This window comes from Crinia signifera, chromosome 5, assembly GCF_055691185.1.
Source record: "Crinia signifera chromosome 5, ASM5569118v1, whole genome shotgun sequence".
NCBI classification, from domain to species: domain Eukaryota; kingdom Metazoa; phylum Chordata; class Amphibia; order Anura; family Myobatrachidae; genus Crinia; species Crinia signifera.
In genome coordinates this window covers 24,890,947-24,903,918 of record NC_139221.1, presented here as the reverse complement: position 1 = coordinate 24,903,918, position 12,972 = coordinate 24,890,947, and the positions used below count along the sequence as shown (strand labels likewise).

General features: G+C 46.8%; 1 protein-coding gene across 5 annotated transcripts in view; it reads right to left on the bottom strand.

Moving 5' to 3' along the window:
- DGKB (diacylglycerol kinase beta) overlaps window positions 1-12,972 on the bottom strand; it is a 438,667-nt gene that overhangs the window by 320,409 nt on the left and 105,286 nt on the right. For all 5 annotated transcript variants that reach the window (XM_083186797.1, XM_083186798.1, XM_083186799.1 and 2 more), the window contains exons 4-5: window positions 2,311-2,331; window positions 694-847 (exon numbers count right to left, since the gene is read on the bottom strand). In XM_083186797.1, coding sequence (XP_083042923.1) covers window positions 694-847; window positions 2,311-2,331 — 175 coding nt within the window. The remainder of the gene's footprint in view (window positions 1-693; window positions 848-2,310; window positions 2,332-12,972) is intronic.

The following is a 12,972-nucleotide window of genomic DNA, read 5'->3' as shown; positions in this document are numbered from 1 at the left end:
GAAATCTAATTCCAGATAATGGCAATATCTGCAGTCAAACAAGCTGCCCTTCCACCGGAAAATGATGAATATTAAGCCCACTCCATTATCCCTGCCACCCGTGGGACATCAGAGCTGCTGCTGATAGCACCCACCACCCCTAGGACGGGAGAATGGGTAAGGGCCCCAATGCATTGCTTTGCCCAGGGGCCCACACTGCTGTTAAGACAGCCCTGCTTAGAGTTAGGCTGTAGGGGGGAGAAGAATAGGCTTTGGCTGTGGGGAGGGGGGTTAGGGTTTGGCTGCAGGGAGTGGGTTTAGGGTTTGGCTGCAGGGAGGGGGGTTAGACCGCGGGGAGGGTGGTTAGGGTTTGGCTGCGGGGAGGGGGGTTAGGGTTAGGTTGCTAGTAGGCAGACTTAGGGGATTGGGTGATAGGGTTAAGTAACTTACCCTATCCCCCCCCAGGAGACCAAGTACAAAGCCAACCGATTTCACTCCCCACCCCCCAGGAGACCAAGTACAAAGCCAACCGATTTCAACACCCCCCCCCCTCGCCCCCCCCCAGGAGACCAAGTACAAAGCCAACCGATTTCACTCCCCCCCAGGAGACCAAGTACAAAGCCAACCGATTTCACTCCCCCCAAGACTCCAGTCCCCACAGCCCCTCCCCTGTCCTGCCAGCACAGCAATGTCTCTCTCACGGGCACTACCTACCTCCGGACAGTAGTTGGGATTTGCTCTGCATGGAGGGGCTGGGGTGCTGGAATTTGTTACTGAAGGACATAAATAGATGTTTGCAGAACTCATCCGGCAACTCCACCTCCAGGAACGTTTTCATGAATAGCTGGAAACCTTCAAAGTCGATTGCCTAAAAAATGATAATTCCATTTAGATAGGACGCATAAAATTCTCCTGTCGCAAACTCTGATCCAAATCACAAGACTCTGCGCACATCTCCAGTTAGTATTGCGCTGCTTTTCTATGGGCGCCTCTCTTTGACTTCCATTGTCACCCTGTACCTCTCTACAGTGGCATAAGTTCATCCAGTTGCTCTGAGGCAAGATAAATATTGGTGTCCCCTACACACACACACATACCGAGGATTACAACCTGTGACTTGTCTCAATGGAGGCACACACCTTACTGATAGAGCTATTTGCTGGTGTACAGATTCTGACTCAATCAGTAAGGTCTCTGCTTTCCTTTAACTGGTTCAAACTCACAGGGGAGGAGAGGTGCCCCCTTGGGAGCAGGAGCCCGGGGGCAGATCACTCCTTTGCCTCCCAGAGTTACTCTCTGCCTCTCTATGTCATACTGTGTCTCCCCCTGCTATACTCTGTCACCCACTGCTGTGCATCATATTGGGAACTTGGGTTGGGGTAGAGGAGGGGACCCAAATTACAAGAACTGTAGTTCTTGACTAAAGCGCATTAAAAGCTTTGACCACCAGGTGTTGACTGTAGTGTGCAGTGGCGTTTTTTACCTATGGGCTGCAGCCCCCCCCCAGGTAGAATCCGCCACTGTTCTCTGCCTATGAAGCCAGATGCAGTCTGTGAGTCTGCTCTGTCTTCAATGTGATTAGCAGTGACTTCCTATTGGAAGTCTGACCTGTCAGTCACCCAAGGCAGTCCCATTGGGAGGTGTTGCCTCTCTGTGACTAAATGTGTGGCAGCCCCAAAAACGACAATGCGCCGGACTCGGGAACCTGATTAAGCCTCCGGGGCCTGCTACAAAGACAGCCCATGGAGGCTTGGGCCAGCGCATCCGCAGTATGTATGAAGTTTCTGCACATGCTCTGGCCCTGTGCAGGGGACTGGCGGCTGGGACCAGCCGCAGCGGGGAGCACAACGGCGGCAGAGGAGTGGGGTGCATCACGGTAGCCCCCCTCCTCCGTAAGGGTAAGAGCCACCACTGGTAGTGTGATTATTAGGCTGGAGTGTCCCCATCCCTGAAAGTTGTATGTATCCTGGTTTTGCTATAAAGGACACCTGGCAAGTATTAACTTGGATTTTCTGAGTACTAGTATTTGCTATAGATCTGGGGTGCTTAAACTCGGTCCTCGGGACCCCACACAGTTCGTGTTTTCGAGGTCACCCGGCAGGAGCACAGGTGCACTCATTACTCACTGACACATTTTAAAAGGTCCACGGGTGGAGATAATTATTTCATTTGCGATTCTTTGATGAGACCTGCAAAACATGCACTGGGTGGGGTCCTGGGGACCGAGTTTGAGAACCTGTGCTATAGATAGATCGTTTTTTGTTCTACACATTTCTGAATGATGTTGCAGGTTAAAAAGCCAACAAAAACAAGATAAAATTCTATACTTACTTGTTTCAGAATGTCTTGCTTCTAGCTCCCATGTAACAGAAGAGAAATACATATTAGTGTGACAAATACCGGACATACTCTACATCATGGCGTCACGCATGTTCATTCCGTTGGTGCCTCATAACTTTCCATCTCAGCGCGTTCACCAAGAATGGGACGCGCTTGCATTTGTGGCAATGGTACGCGTGTCTCACTGCGTGCCGAGACGGAAAGCTATAGCACGTGCCCTGGATGAACAAGCTTGGCTCATAGAATTAGATACATAGAACTTGATGGCAGATAAGAACCACTTGGTCCATCTAGTTTTTTGTAAGGATATCAATATGCCTATCCCAAGCATGTTTAAATTTTACTACTGTATTTGTCTCTACCACCTCTGATGGGAGGCTATTCCACTTATCTACTACTCTTTCTGTGAAGTAATTCTTCCTCACATTTCCCCTGAATCTTCCTCCCTCTAGTTTCAGTGCATGTCCTCGTATTCTGTTGCTCCTCTTCCTGTGAAGAATGTCTCCCACCTGTACCTTGTTAAAACCCTTGATATATTTGAAAGTTTCTATCATGTCCCCTATTTCCCTTCTCTGCTCTAAAGTATACATATTAAGATCTTTTAGTATTTCCTGGTACGTTTTGTGATGTAGGCCATGCACCATTTTAGTTCCCCTTCTTTGTACACTCTCCAATGTATTTATATCCTTCTGGAGATATGGCCTCCAGAACTGAGCACGGTACTCTAGATGAGGTCGCACCAATGACCTATACAGTGGCATTGGGGCAGATGTATTAAGGCTGGCAAAGAGATAAACTGGAGATAAATTTGAGATAAGGTGGAAGGAGATAATGCACCAGCCAATCAACTCCTAACTGACATATTTCAAACACAGCTGATTGGCTGGTGCATTATCTCCTTCCACTTTATCTCAACTTTATCTCCAGTTTATCTCCTCGCCAGGCTTAATACATCTGCCCCAATATTACTTCTTTCTTTCTACTGCTGATACCTCTCCCTATGCAACCAAACATCTGACTCGCCTTCTTCATTGCTTTGTTACATTGCCCCCCTGCCTTTAAGTCCCCTGAGATAGTAACACTAGAAAAAGACTAGAGATGTGCGGTTCAGTTCTCCAGAAATCCAAATCTAACCGAATTTTGTGGATCCAAACGGAATCAATACCCAGTCCAAGTTTAAATCCGAATTTTGAGTTTTCGATTGCAGAACTGGCGTCATGTTTTTAGCTGTTTTTATTAATTGGGAGTAGTTTTGTAAACCAAAATCAAAACAAAAGGATAAAATTAGAACCAAAAATTAGAACTTGGACTGGTACGGTCATTAGGTAAACCCTATAAAGGTTGACAGGCCTTAAGTCGACACAAGCATTAGGTCGAAAATGGCAAGTTTACCAGTCAAAAGGTCGACATGAGTTTTATACTGCCAGCGGCTGTTGCTGCCCATTTGTGTTAGTTTCATAATGAGCCGAGCGGTTACTGGGCACCCTGATCCATAGCCCACATTTACTAGGGGTACACCATATTCCAGTTTTTAGAGCTGTCTGTGGAAAAGGCCATTTAGAGTTAACCCTATAAGCACTTTCCAGCTATACCCTTGATGAATTACAACTTTAACTTTTTATTTGATATTTTTGTTGGCAAATACACTTAATTCTTTTCTCTTTTATGTCATTAATTATTGTCTAGGCCCCATATCTGAAGATGTATGTTAGAATCAGGCCTTTGTAAGGCTGTACAGTCCCATTTAATCTCCACTCTTCAAAGGTCACTGAAGTATACGTTCATGCATGTGGATATAAGACACGTGTACATATTGCAGCCTGGTTGCCGTATTCCAGTACGTCCAGTTCTTCTCTTCCTATCTTATGTGAATGCCATTGCCCCCATCAGACACACACTGTTACAAGTCTGTTCTGCTATGATTTCCTGTATCATAAACTGCAGGTCGTAATGTGCCAGAGGTGAGGTGCTGCCTTTCCAAGCTTGTTCTGTGGCCAGGTGTTAGGTAATTACAGTGGCGTAACTATAGCGCCGCAGCCCCGGAGACGGCGGGGAGGCGCTGACTAAGTGTGGGTGCCTGGGGGACTGCGGGCAATATTGTTACGCCCCAGCTCCCCCCTCTTTGTGGGTGCAGCGGAGTGCGGGCAGAGGGTTCCCTGCGGTGCTGTGTATTGAGTTGGCGCCGGGTCCCTGCAGTGTCTTGGAAATAACCGGACGGTGGCCCGGGAAGTGCTTCTGATTTTGAAAACACTGGCCGCACTCATGTTATGCCACACACCGTGATGCCCATTACTCATTATGCCACTCACGTGTCACTGCTGTCAGGCGGGCGTGTGTCGCGCCGCAGCGCTGCCTGCAGGAGGAGCCGGGGAGGAGTTGGACATGTCACACAGTGACACTCGCAAGTCTGTGTCCCGCCTCCCTCCTCCTCCCAGCGAGCACCGCGGCGGAGTGACTGCGTTCACCCCCCCGGCTTCCTCATGTGGTGTGGGTGGGTTAGGTATGTCTCTTGAGGTAACCCTACATGTGTCACTGAATGTGTCACAGTAATCGTTGGTGCCGGCTGCCGCCGGGCGGTGGTGAGATCAATTCCCAGACTATGTATAGTCCGGGGCAGCCACCCCTCCGGACTCCGGACGCCGATGTTAATTACCGGACTGTCCGGAGTAAACCCGGACGGGTGGTAACTTTACCCCTGTACTTTGATGCAACTGGCCTCAACCAGTTTTTTTACTGCATCAAACAAAAACAGAAAAATCAAAATAAATCCTTGCCGTCTGTCACTAACTGTATACCGGATAATCTCCTGACTCACTAGAAAACAATGGCAGAAGCATAACAATCAGATTAAGTAGATTCTAGAGGTAACAGGTTGTCTCCCACATAGAGAACTGCATAGTGTCTCCTCTCCCAAAGCAGAGACCTCCAGCCTGGCAGCCTTTTCACAAAACCCCCACAGCTGGAGGTACTGATTAGCATTCTGTGAGGTCAAACTGGGCCTAATGGATGGTGAACCCTCCCTCTCTTCAACCATCCAACCCCAGGACCCTATATGGATTCTTATAAAGAGCCCAATGGCTCAAAACAGAACCAGCCAATCATTTTTTCAACACACGACACCACTGAGCATCATTTCTACATCAGGATTTTTACAGCTTTGTAGGTTACCTGTAATGTCCCTAAATCCAGATATGTAACATTTATTTGCTAATGCTCCCAGGTAAAATAAGAAATTGTGTTTTGTTAGTCATTTCATTTTACCATGACACTCTTTAGCCCTTAGACGCTAAGAATAGTACATGAGATATTTAATATTCTACTTCAGAAATGTGAAGCGAGGAAGGAGCGTTTTGTCACCTAAGGAGATATCTTCAATAGTAATATACAATTCAGCTGTTGGGTATCACACCGGTCAGCGTTTCCAATACCCAAAGGACAAACTTAGTATAACACAAAAAGAAAAATGTTTATATAAGCAGCATTGAAGATAATACATTTACAAAATATATACAAGGTATACATTTTATTTTCAGTGCCGGGGTAAATATGACACCATATTAAAAAATGTAACAGTGTTTTCAAACATAAACTAATATGTCAGCATATATGAAGCAGCAAGGTGATTACCATTTATCCTTGGTTTGTTTGCAGATAAATCCACAATTTAATGTGATTACCATGGAAACCACAGTCACATTTTGCATGATGTAGTGAGCAGAGAGACTCTGTAATAACTGTCTGAGCTCAATTACCACGTTCTCTCCTTCGGTCTCCATCCTGCATCTGAGAGACATGCTAACTGTGTCAGAGTTTGCACGGCCGGCGTCTGACCACTCGTTAAGCTGCGTAAATCAGCAACCAATGAGTGTGCCAATGTGTGTGCCAATGTGAATCACCCCCTTTATCCTAACTGTAACTGCCGCCCCATGACCATAAACACATACAAAAGGGAAAAACAATCGTTCCACTCCAACATCAAAATGACATCAATCTCTGACTCATGCCCACTGTCTCCCAAAATCCTTATCTCCATTTCAAAATCATTCTGGAGTGAAAGTCTTGTTTTTTCTCCAGAGAGGTTTTGAAATAGGGATAAGGATTTGTAGGAGCGTTAATACATGTTAAAAAAAATATTAAACTTGCTATAGAAAATAAAATCATTCTATGTGGCATTGCTGCTTAAAGTTGCCTGTTTTCATTTCTTGCCAATTAATAACATTTCTGTGATGGACATTGATAAATAAAAATTAGAAGTTTATTTAAACAAACAAGCGACTGTTGTTCCATAAGTGATAATGTAACTATTGGAAACAGGTATACTACAAAGTATTTATCTAATTTCCTCAGAAATGACACTGGATTTTTTCGATGATGGCCTAGCGCATGTGCGATACAATACGTACGCAGTCTTCCGATAATCGCCTGGTCTGCCAAATCGCAGCCCAGTGATCAGGTGTGAATAACCCCCAATGTCCAGCACATTTTTATTGCAGAGTAAAAGTATGGAGACGTTTTACATTTTATGAAACTTCCCTGACTTGAATAAACAACAAATGGTCACCAGGATGATGTATACGTAGCAGCTACATGTACCTGTAGAAATGCCAGCTGCATCTTCGTTATTTAAAGCACAAAGCAGGTTTTATGTAACCCTGTATTCTACTATCCAAACCCATAACCACCCTCATAAATCACAGCTCCTGGTTCACTGGCCTATAAAATAATCTATTCCGTTATTGTGTTAGTGCCGTCCCTGTGTCGTGTTGGGCATGAAAGTGTAACTGAAGGTGGATGTGTCAGGAAAGGAAGAGTAGGACACAAGCCTTGATGAGAGGGCAGAGGAGGTGAGGCATGGGACGTGATCTGATAACAAGTTTGGGTAACATTATTTTAGTAGGGATCCAATTCCGGGGCATTCTTTTCAATCCCGGGATTAAAAAATGCTCAATCCTGGGGTTCCCGGGATACCCGCAATTGAGTCCCTCCCCAAACCAGCTGCCCTGCAGTTTTACTTACACGATGCTGACCAGCAGCAGCATGGTCCAGAGAGGTGCAGTAGGTGTGAAAAGTGCGGCTGCAGTTGGAGAGGGGCAATGAGCAGGGCCGGTGCTAGAGTGTCCGGCGCCCTCCTGCAAACCATAAATTTTGCGCCCTTTCACATTGCCATTGCAACAAGCTGCAGCCAGATTGTGGGAGCGTATGCAACATGCGATCTTATGGAGGATCTCGGGTGCATGTACATGTATGCATACACCATCTCAGTGCTGTGTCCGCAAAATGCTACGAGAATCGCATACATTATGGGCTAGATCACATCGCACGGCATGCATGCAATGTGTGTGCGATGCGATCCGAAAGCAGTACAAAAAGTATGTGCAGCACATACTTTTTGTACTGTGCGATGCGATGCCCGCAGGAGTGCACATCGCATTGCACGCTGCCATTGCAGCGTGTATGGCCACCCCTCTCGTGACTGAGGGGGAAAGGAGGGAAGAGATGGAAGAAGAGGGGAGGAGATAGAGGGGGCTTAGTGTTGAGGACTGGCAGTGGCACTGGCACTGCACACTGAGAAGAAAGAAGGGCAGCGCTGCTGCCTGTTCGTAATTTGTTTGACAGCTGACAGGCGCAGGGAGCAATGGGTAGGGAACGGATCCGGACATAACGTGTCATCCAGGCATTCAGACAGCGCTACATGCCTCAGCGCAAGTGTCCGTTAGGAAGAGGGGGCAGGTCGCAGGAGGAGGACAGTGTTTGCGCGGTGCAGGGAGCTGCTCAGCCTTTCCAAACTGCCGCCCGCTGCGGGCGGCGTTCAGGCTGTGTGCACTCGCGGTGCAGGGAGCAGCTCTTTATACTGCCGCCCTCCCGCTGTCAGACAGGTGCTTCGGTCGGCGTGCAGGAGGCAGTGACAGTGAGGGCTGAGGCAGCTTTAGCAGGGAGGGAGACAGCACCTTTTCAGCATGGAGCCTCCCTGCTTTGCAGGAGCTGCTGAGTGGGTAGCACCGGCCCTGGCAATGAGGTGCAGCAGTGGGTGGAGAGGTGTGGAGAGGGGTAGTGAGTTGTGGCGGAGGGTGGAGAGGTGTGGCCGTGGGCGGAGAGGGGCAGCGAATTGTGGCAGAGGGTGGAGAGGTGCGTCGGTGGGTGGAGAGGGACAGTGCGGTGCGGATATGGGTGGAGAGGTGTGGTAGCAGGCGGAGAGGGGCAGTGAGGTGTGGCGATGGGCAAAGAGGAGCGGTGGATAGAGAGGAACAGTGAGTTGTGGCAGAGGGTGGAGAGGTGCAGTAGCATGTGGAGAGGGGCAGCAATTGTGGCAGAGGGGTGCTGCAGAATGCGGAGAGGAGCAGTGAGGTGCAGCATGGGCAGAGAGATGTGGTGGTGGGTGAAGAGGGGCAGTGAGCTTTGGCGGAGGGTGGAGAGGTGCATACAGTTGCAGAGCCAGGGGCAAGAGCAGCCGGGCAGCGTCGACCCATTTTTGGTGTTGACCTAGTCACTGTCGACCATTAGTGGTCGACCTAGTGACTGTTGACCCAGACATTGTCTATCATCTGTACCGTAACCGATACCCCCCTATATCTCTCACCACCACCGAACAACACAAGCGATGCCTGCCAGCTACCTGTCATCTAGCGATGACCACTGCTGCTCGGAGATCCTGGCTGCTGCTGATTATATTATGTGCTGGCCGCTGTCACACAGGACAAACCAGCATCTCCCATCACAAGGAGCTGTCCCTGTATGGCACAGCTATTGGGCAGCAGCTGTAGTGGGCTGTGCAGTGACAGTCTGTATGAGATAGATGTTGCCAGGGGCAATAATACATCCTTTGTAAAAATCACACAGTAAATAATAACAAATACAGAAATTACATGACAAATCTGTAATACGGTTTTATTTCTTTAGGTGACAATGAACTGGCTGGGCGGCGTTCAGAAAGACCACGCTTAGCGAGCGAAACTGAATAAGGCCCCATTCCCACTTGGATTGTTAAGTAAGTCAGCGGGGAAAAAAAAGAAGAAAACTCATGTAGACCCTTTTCAGTGTTGACCATTGACACCTCAACCTTATGCTTGTGCCTACCTTTTCTCAACATCGACCATTTCGACCTTCATGTGTCCCCCTATTGCCTGATGACCAATAGTGGTCATCTTTTGACTGTTGATCTAGGCACTATGGACCTATTACCGGGGACCAGTTGCAGTGGCTCTCAAGGGCCCGGTTCCTACAGACAATCTGATCAAGTTTGATGGTGAGATCGATGATTTGTCTTTGCATGCAAACATTATTCATTTATTGTTTATTTATTTACATTTTTTTACAGCAGCAATTTCTGTTACGGTCTTCAATTCGAAACAGTGATAAAACAAAACTGATAAATAACAAACAGACAAACGGTATTCAATGAGCCTGATTCGCCATGTTTTATGGCGAATTTGTGCTGTTTGGCGAATTTTGGACTAAAACGGTGAATCATCCTATTCAATGACCACATGGCGAATACATTTGAAGGTTTTTTTCGCCATGATTCACCGAGTAGCAATCGCTATCTTTTGATGGAGAAGTAGAATGTGAACTTTTAAAATAAAGTGTTTTGTTTTTTACATTTGGTGTCAAAAAATCAGGAATTTTATTCTGAGGAGGGGCATGCTACTTTTTTTCATGTGCTGTAAGCACATGAATATATATTTAATTAAAAAAAATTTTTTTTTTTTTTTTTTTTTTTTACACAGCAGCCAGCAGGGGGCGCCGGAGCCGAGCCGCTCATTACATATTTATATATTCACTGCACCCGATCGTTACGATCGGGTATAGTGAATATACGGTCCCCTGCTGGCACCCCCGGGGGGCAGCCTGTGCTGCCTGGCACCCGGGGAGCCCACCTTCCCCCCACAAACGTTCTGGGGCAGGCAGAGAGACTACCATCTCTCTGCCTGCCACCGTCCTCAGGCTCCCTGCGGCATTCGCCGCAGGAGCTCATATTCACCAGTCAGGGGCAGCGAGCCCCTGACACGTTGAATACCGGAGCCCGCCGGCTCCGGAACGTGGCGAATGTGCAGCGAATCCTAAAAAGGATTCGTTGCACCTCGCAGGTATTCTCATTGAATACCGCCCATAGAGGTAGGAGGGCCCTGCTTACAAGCTTACATTCTATAGGAAAATAGGCATTGGTATATGGTCCACTAGATTACTGCATAATGGTCCACTAGATTACACAGGCTCTGGGTGGGTTGTATGATACCAGCAATGTTGGCCTGGAGTCAGGATGCATGCTTCAGCCAAATACGCCTTACAAATGAGGTCTATATTCCATTCATATTTAATGATTGTAAATTAGCCAATCAGATATATTTCTATGGCCATATACGACCAAGTTCTATCAATTATTTCGTACAGCCGAATTCAGATAAAGTTGCCATTCGTAAAAACAGCAAATCAACTGAATCTGGCTGTTTAAAAATTTGCCAGGCATCGGGTCCCGGCAGGGCAGCCATCAAGGGGGGACTGCAGGAATTCCAGAACAGAAATGGGCCCAGGAATGGAGTTTCTCAAGTAAAATTTGTCATACAAAAAGTTCACATTTCCCTTTAAAGTAATGTAGAGGTTGAGTAGTGCAGCCAGTGCTGCGGACACCGGAGGTCTCACCAGACATTCCAGGGGTTTGAGAAAGGGAAGGAGGGCCCTGCCTATTTTGTCAGTCCTGGAACCCACAATTTCTGATGGCAGCCCTGGGTTTAGACTGTATATCACATTGAATGCATTCGTACCCGTTCGATCTTAGTAAATTTCCCCCAGTATCTGATTAGTTGCCCATAGCGACATCCTATCTGAAATAAAACTCCCATCTTAGTAAATTTCCTCCATAATTTCAGATTGAAAAGGTCACAGGCGAAGCCACTTTGGATTCCCCAGACACTCCCATTCGATACTTGCCGAATTTCTGGCTGCTTCCTGTGGTAGGGAACAGGCAGATCAACTCAATATGGGTCGGAACTCGAATTGCATCATCAGCCCACCCACTTAGCTGGGGTCAATGAAGATATGCGGGCATGGGTAGGGGAGGGAGGTGTGAGTGTGGATGCTGGACACTTGCCCACTTTTCTGGTGGGCTGGGGCTGGCATCCAATTTTGGTAGCCTTCCAGCCATTCCAGCCCATTGTTCTTATTCTTTTAACATTATAATATCCTTTTAAAATTATCTAATTTTTGTTTACTATAAAGTCGTTTGTGCATCTTCCAATTCCAGGGCTACATAGTGATTCAGCTTCACCCTGATCTGACAAGTTCTCTCTGCCTGTAATCACAGTCTAAAATCCCTGATATAAAACCATGAGTTTTATTCTTCATGGTTTGGTGCACGCGCCTCTTGTCTCTGCTGTTGGTAAAGCCCATGAATTTAAGATGCTGAAACCTTACTACTGTTACAATATTGCTTTTTCTTTTCAGTTTGATCTTTTTATTTTAGATAAAGATAAAGTGCCCGATTAATGGATGTCGGCAAATGCATTTACAGATGTGGTTTTGCTTGTTGTGCAAATGTGATAATCTGCTAATGGCACTTCTTGTGCTCAGAGACTCCCGTTGTTGGCATCTCGAAAACCGCGATAGGGGCTATGGATCCTGTTGTCATATGTTTGCTGTCTTGACAAAGATCCCTTTGGCGGATTGAAACGTCGATCAGATGTTATTGCCTAAGGAATAAAGTTTTTTTGTACTTTCAAATGCAATGGTGAGTGCCTACTCTACACATGCAAATTTTATTATGGGAGTAGGGATCCTTTAAAGTGGAGCACCACCGCTCTACCCTCTGATTGAACTGAGTGCGGTTCTATACACTACTGCAATTTGGTCTGATTTGACCCAATCCATCCCGCGTGGTTCCATGTTCCATGCGCATTGGTTGGACCCTAGAGATTGAAATTCCTTCACATACAGTATGACCTATCGGATCAGACCTATCAGCGTCACATGCGCAGTTGCAAATGATTTCCCCACTGTGTGCAAGGTTGGCACTGCCCACAAATCTAAATCAGGCAGATGGACAGTCATCATCCCAGTATTACAATAGTAGTTTGACACCCAGCTATATTCGTAAAACCGCGGGTCAGTGGAAATATTCCTGCGGTAAAAACTCTATACTGTACGTGAGGAATCTAACATGCCGTGTGTCGGGAGAAGTAACTAGACAGCGCCCCAGCCATTCAGTTTGTGCTCTGGCACAGGGGAATGCTGATGCCTGAATTAAATCCTCTGCCATTCCGTCAACAGAGGAATAAGCCTGGCTCATGCACCACGGCGGGTGTGTACAACGCGGCTGTACAGGACTAGGAGCGCTACCAAACAATATTTCCGGATGGAGTATTTTTTATATACTGTATATACAGAATGGTAAGTGAAAAGCAAAATAGTGGAAATATTCCGACATAAAGCACACTGTAGCTTTAATTCAATTTAGGTCAACCCCTTGCAGCAAATTCATGTATTTTAAACAAATTAAATGGAATCACATCAATTTCCTGTCACACTGATGCAAGAAAAGGAAAACAGTTTGTGCTGTTGGCGCACACTGCTCGTCTCTCTCTCTCTTTCTCAGGTTGTGGCTTCCTTCTCCTCTTGACATCAGGAGACCTCCTCAGCCTGCACAACCGATCATCTATTGAA